At 53.6% G+C, this 6000-nt stretch overlaps 1 protein-coding gene across 9 annotated transcripts in view; it reads left to right on the top strand.

Annotated features, from left to right (window-relative positions):
- Positions 1–6000, top strand: part of rasal2 (RAS protein activator like 2) — a 52030-nt gene that overhangs the window by 22925 nt on the left and 23105 nt on the right. Inside the window, exon 1 of one of the 9 annotated variants that reach the window (XM_081598085.1) lies at positions 608–740. The exons of 7 other annotated variants lie outside the window; for them this stretch is intronic. In XM_081598085.1, coding sequence (XP_081454211.1) covers positions 728–740 — 13 coding nt within the window. In that variant the 5' untranslated portion in view covers positions 608–727. Of the gene's footprint in view, positions 1–607; positions 741–6000 lie in introns of those variants that run through there. One more of the 9 variants, XM_081598083.1, reaches the window with a different exon arrangement.

Below are 6000 nucleotides of genomic sequence, written 5' to 3'. Positions count from 1 at the left end.
AGATCTAATTAATCCAGATTTGTGTTTTAATCTGTTCATTAAGTCATAAATAAGAGTTTCTATCAGTAAAACAAGTTTTTCATAGAGAAACCAGTAAAGAAACACAATAATCTCTACCTGGAGGTTCTGGGCTCTTATTGTGAAGGTCCAGCAGGTGGTGGGAGGTGCATCCCTGGTGCATAAAGGAGTTTCACCACAGATCCTTCCTCCCAGAATGCACTGCTCCCAGCGACTCCATAGTCTTTGTAACTGTTATGATTCAGCTGCCTGTAAATAAAACCGTTTATTTATCCCACAGAGAAACTAAATGTAGCCATGACTGTCCTGACATGCTAACCTCTGCCGGAGAGCTAGCAGGCTAGCTGTTAGCTAGCGCTGCTAATCCACCTCATCTGCTTTTGCTGCCGCCCTGAGCTCTGCTTGGCTGCTGGGTCTGAAATGTTTTAGTCGGATTTTATTCCTTCTCTCTGCTGCGTCTCATTTTCACCTCCTCTGGGATTTGGGGTCAAAGTTCAGGTGTTGTTTGACATTTCGAGTTGACGGCACCTTGTTGCCATGGTAGCGCATCACAGCAACTGTCTGAAGAGTAAAGTGTGAACAGCAGAAATCTGACAGCCCGCCGGGCTCTTATTGTGAAGGTCCGTGCGGAAGTGAGTGTGCTGGATTCAGAGGAGTCTCTCAGACTGAATATGTCTCCGGCTCGGGACACGTCCGGACCTCGGTTCTGATGGACCTCGTAGGTGAGTCCCGTCCCGTTCGCCGCTCCGAGCCCGGTGCCCTGTCGCCGGGGCGCGGGCGGCCTCTGTGGCCGGGTGCGGGGCTCTGTCCCCCGGCTCTCGGCTCTCGGAAACACCGCTGAAGTAGTTGGTGTCCGGCTGCAGGAACCTGCTGCTTCCAGCCCAACTGAGCCGGTACCGGTCGGCCCAACTGAGCCGGTACCGGTCGGGGTTTACGTGAAGGCGCAGCTAGTCGGAACTAGCGCTAATCGATCCCGAACAGAACCGAGCTGCAGGTGTAACCCGAGCTCCAGAACCAGAACCGCTGGGTTCGTGTTCGGTCCGTTGGGGAATCTGTTGAGATGAGTTTCCAAACATCCGACAGTAACTGACCGAACAGGTCCGGTTCGGCTCAGAGTTCGGTTGGAGTCAGAAACCGATCCGGTCGGTTTGGTTTTGATACATGTTTAGTTTCCCGGGACCCAAAACGTCCCGGTTCGGATGATGTTCAGAGTCCTGACCGGATTCATGGCCCAGTTTGTTGATTCAGCCCAAATTGATCCCGAACCGATTCCGTTTCATTCATCTGGTTCTGGTCCAGTTTCATTCCTGGGTTTATTCCACTTGGTTCCGTCTGATGTTGATTTTTCTGTTTTAATTCAGGTTGAATTTTGTCTTAACTTTCATTTTATGTCTCATTTTTATCAGATTTTAGTTTTTTACTAATTATAGTAAAAATACACATACGTATAATATATATGTATAAATATATATATATATATATATAAATACATACTGTGATTTATTCTGCTTCATTTGGGCCTTTTTCTGTTTTTAATCCCAGTTTTATCTCGATTCAAACTAAATTTAGCCCATATTTCTGTCACTGATTTATTTCCTGTGTGTGTGTGTGTGTGTGTGTGTGTGTGTGTGTGTGTGTGTGTGTGTGTGTGTGTTTTCCCAGTTTAATTTGGTTTGAAACCAGTTTAAATCTAATTTAATCTGGTTTTATAACAGGTGGTTTTACATCCAGTGTTAATTTGACCTTTGACCTTTGCTCTGATTTTTATGGTTTTTTCCATTTTATTTTTATCTTCCTGGTTTTGTTCCTTTGTGTTTGTTTTCAGTCTGAAGATGATTTTCCTGATTCAGGCTTCATTGTGGTTCTGTTTGGTTCTGCTCTTTGACCCGGTTTGATGCTGGTTGTTGTGAGATCCAGAACTTTCTCAGTTAAATTCTAGTTTAAATAAAACACCAAGTTCGCTGTGAAGGAGGTCCAAAAGCTCTCAGAACCAGGATTAAAACCCCGACCTCCTCTGGTGGATCCAACAGAACCAGAACGTTTGGTACCAGAACCGAGTTTCATGGTGTTTAAACATCCTGACCAGCTGATTGAGTTTGGTGTTTTTCTGGTTGTTGTGGCGGCTGGTGATCCGCTCTAACATCCGGGCCAGAACTCACCTGGCCCAGGTGAGATCTGGCCCGGACTCACCTGGGCCGGTGAGTTCTGGCCCGGTGTGTTCTAGTTCTGGCCCGGTGAGTTCCAGAACCTGAATCATTGTTGCTCTCAGTCGGGCGTGACGCTTGGCTCACCTGTCAGCCAATCACAGCAGGGCTTCATGACGTCATCAAGGTGTGTCTGGTCTGCAGGTCAGCGTGGGGTTAAGCTGCATTCAGGGCCGGTCGTGTTAATTCAGCCTCTCAGCTGACGGTTCTGATCCGAGACCACCCCGGCTTGTCCCACCGGACCGGACCGGACTGAACTGTACTGGACCGGACCGGCCCAGACTGGACTGAACCGGACTGGACTGGACCGGACTGGACTAGACCGGACCGGACTGGACCGGACCGGACTGGACTGGACCGGACTGGACTAGACCGGGACGGACCGGACCGGACTGGACCGGTCCGGTCCGGACTAGACTGGATTGGACTGGACTGGACTGGACCGGACCGGACCGGACCGTCTTAATGTTGTACAGGTGCGTTCAGGTGTGTTCAGGTGTTCAGGTGTTCAGGTGTGTTCAGGTGTGTTCAGGTGTTCAGGTGCGTTCAGGTGTGTTCAGGTGTTCAGGTGTTCAGGTGTGTTCAGGTGTTCAGGTGCGTTCAGGTGCGTTCAGGTGCGTTCAGGTGCGTTCAGGTGTTCAGGTGTTCAGGTGCGTTCAGGTGCGTTCAGGTGCGTTCAGGTGCGTTCAGGTGTTCAGGTGCGTTCAGGTGTTCAGGTGCGTTCAGGTGCGTTCAGGTGTTCAGGTCCGTTCAGGTGTTCAGGTGCGCTCAGGTGCGTTCAGGTGCGTTCAGGTGTTCAGGTGTGTTCAGGTGTTCAGGTGTGTTCAGGTGTTCAGGTGCGTTCAGGTGCGTTCAGGTGCGTTCAGGTGTTCAGGTGCGTTCAGGTGTTCAGGTGCGTTCAGGTGCGTTCAGGTGTTCAGGTGCGTTCAGGTGTTCAGGTGCGTTCAGGTGCGTTCAGGTGTTCAGGTCCGTTCAGGTGTTCAGGTGCGTTCAGGTGTTCAGGTGCGCTCAGGTGCGTTCAGGTGCGTTCAGGTGTTCAGGTGTGTTCAGGTGTTCAGGTGTTCAGGTGTGTTCAGGTGTGTTCAGGTGTTCAGGTGCGTTCAGGTGCGTTCAGGTGCGTTCAGGTGTTCAGGTGTTCAGGTGCGTTCAGGTGCGTTCAGGTGCGTTCAGGTGTTCAGGTGCGTTCAGGTGTTCAGGTGCGTTCAGGTGCGTTCAGGTGTTCAGGTGCGTTCAGGTGTTCAGGTGCGTTCAGGTGCTCAGGTGCGTTCAGGTGCGCTGCGCTGTGAGCTCCACCCAAAGGTTTCAGTCAGCAGCTGCTTCCTGTCTGCCGTCCTGAATGAACCATCCGGAGCGTCTCAGACATTCCCAGCATTCCCAGCTGACATCACTCCTCACGGCTCCGCCCACATCCGGGGTCAAAGGGCAAGCAGGTGAGAGTTCAGCTTCGACCCGACCAGAGGCAGATGTGGCCGGTCCGGACAGGTGGATCCGGTCGGCAGGTGTGTTTTCCTGGTTCTGGTTTCGGTTTTCGATCCTGAATCCAGAATGAAAACTGAAAATCATGTCTGTTCGTTCTACGATCCGGAGCGTTCCCAGGAACACGACGGGAAACGGACCGGCCTCGGCCCGGTTCCTGCTCAGCTGCAGAGATGATCCCGGCAGGCTGAGTTGGACCTGAAGGCAGCGGTTCTGGACCGGCAGCTGAACCCGGTGGTTCCGTCCCAAACCAAAACCACCTGATGGAGTCTGGAGTTATTTCTGGCTGTTTGTTTCCAGAGCAGCAGGAATGTAATGACAGGTTCCCAGGCAGTTTGCTGCACCTGCTGACCCGCTCTGACCCGGTTCTGGTTCCGATTCAACAGCCTGGGATGTTTCTGGAAGGTTTCAGGATCTACAGCTTCCTGCTGAAACTCACCTGCTTTAAGGAACGGGTCAGCAGCCGGTTCTGCAGAATCTGCTCAGGTTCTTTGGGTTTTATGCAGTCAGACACACCTGGTTCTGGTCCTGGTTCTGGTTCTGGTTCTGGTTCTGGAGTGGATCCCATTCCCATCCATCATTATGCTGCAGGACAAACGCTTCAGTTACAACTGAACCGGGTCTCGATCACGTGAAACATGAGCAGCAGCAGCTCTTCAGAACCAGCAGCCGTCCTGCCAGTAGAACCGGGTCTCACCGAGTCTGTCCGTGTCCCTCCTGGTCTCGGTGTCCCTCCTGGTCTCGGTGTCCCTCCGTGTCTCTCCGTGTCCCTCAGTGTCTCTCCGTGTCCCTCAGTGTCTCTCCGTGCCCCTCAGTGTCCCTCCTGGTCCCTCAGTGTCTCTCCGTGTCTCTCCTGGTCTCTCCGTGTCCCTCAGTGTCTCTCCGTGTCTCTCCTGGTCTCTCTGTGTCCCTCCATGTCCCTCCGTGTCTCTCAGTGTCTCTCTGTGTCCCTCAGTGTCTCTCCGTGTCCCTCAGTGTCTCTCCTGGTCTCTCTGTGTCCCTCCGTGTCCCTCCGTGTCCCTCAGTGTCTCTCCGTGTCTCTCCTGGTCTCTCTGTGTCCCTCCATGTCTCTCCGTGTCTCTCCTGGTCTCTCTGTGTCCCTCCATGTCCCTCAGTGCCCCTCAGTGTCCCTCCTGGTCTCTCCGTGTCTCTCCGTGTCTCTCTGTGTCTCTCCATGTCTCTCAGTGTCTCTCCATGTCCCTCAGTGTCTCTCAGTGTCCCTCCGTGTCTCTCCATGTCTCTCAGTGTCTCTCCATGTCCCTCAGTGTCTCTCCGTGTCTCTCCGTGTCCCTCCTGGTCTCTCCGTGTCCCTCCTGGTCCCTCCGTGTCCCTCCATGTCTCTCCGTGTCTCTCCTGGTCTCTCTGTGTCCCTCCATGTCCCTCCGTGTCTCTCAGTGTCTCTCTGTGTCCCTCAGTGTCTCTCCGTGTCCCTCAGTGTCTCTCCTGGTCTCTCTGTGTCCCTCCGTGTCCCTCAGTGTCTCTCTGTGTCCCTCCATGTCCCTCAGTGTCTCTCTGTGTCCCTCAGTGTCTCTCCGTGTCTCTCCTGGTCTCTCTGTGTCCCTCCATGTCTCTCCGTGTCTCTCCTGGTCTCTCTGTGTCCCTCCATGTCTCTCCGTGTCCCTCAGTGCCCCTCAGTGTCCCTCCTGGTCTCTCTGTGTCTCTCCGTGTCCCTCCGTGTCTCTCTGTGTCTCTCCATGTCTCTCAGTGTCTCTCCATGTCCCTCAGTGTCTCTCCTGGTCTCTCCGTGTCCCTCCATGTCCCTCAGTGTCCCTCCATGTCCCTCAGTGTCTCTCCTGGTCTCTCCGTGTCCCTCAGTGTCTCTCCGTGTCTCTCCTGGTCTCTCCGTGTCCCTCCATGTCCCTCCGTGTCTCTCAGTGTCTCTCTGTGTCCCTCAGTGTCTCTCCGTGTCCCTCAGTGTCTCTCCTGGTCTCTCTGTGTCCCTCCATGTCCCTCCGTGTCTCTCCTGGTCTCTCTGTGTCCCTCCGTGTCCCTCAGTGTCTCTCCTGGTCTCTCCGTGTCCCTCCGTGTCTCTCTGTGTCTCTCCATGTCCCTCAGTGTCTCTCCTGGTCTCTCCATGTCCCTCAGTGTCCCTCCGTGTCCCTCAGTGTCCCTCCATGTCTCTCCGTTTCGTCCCGGATGGCTGACGGTCCGGTTTCCCGATGCCTGATCTGATCCTCTGGTTTGTCCTTAGCAGCGTTTTTCTCGTGGTTCTTTGCCGAGTGGCTGACGGCTTCGGCCCGTTCAGCTCTGAGGACGGAGCGACCCAAACGGGCCCTGCTGGTTCTGAAAAGCGGAGCAGGTT

The sequence above is a fragment of the Poecilia reticulata genome, chromosome 17, assembly GCF_904066995.2.
Source record: "Poecilia reticulata chromosome 17, P_reticulata-male-v2, whole genome shotgun sequence".
Lineage (NCBI taxonomy): Eukaryota > Metazoa > Chordata > Actinopteri > Cyprinodontiformes > Poeciliidae > Poecilia > Poecilia reticulata.
Note: the sequence above shows the minus strand (reverse complement) of the source record. Positions and strands in the feature narration are given on the sequence as shown.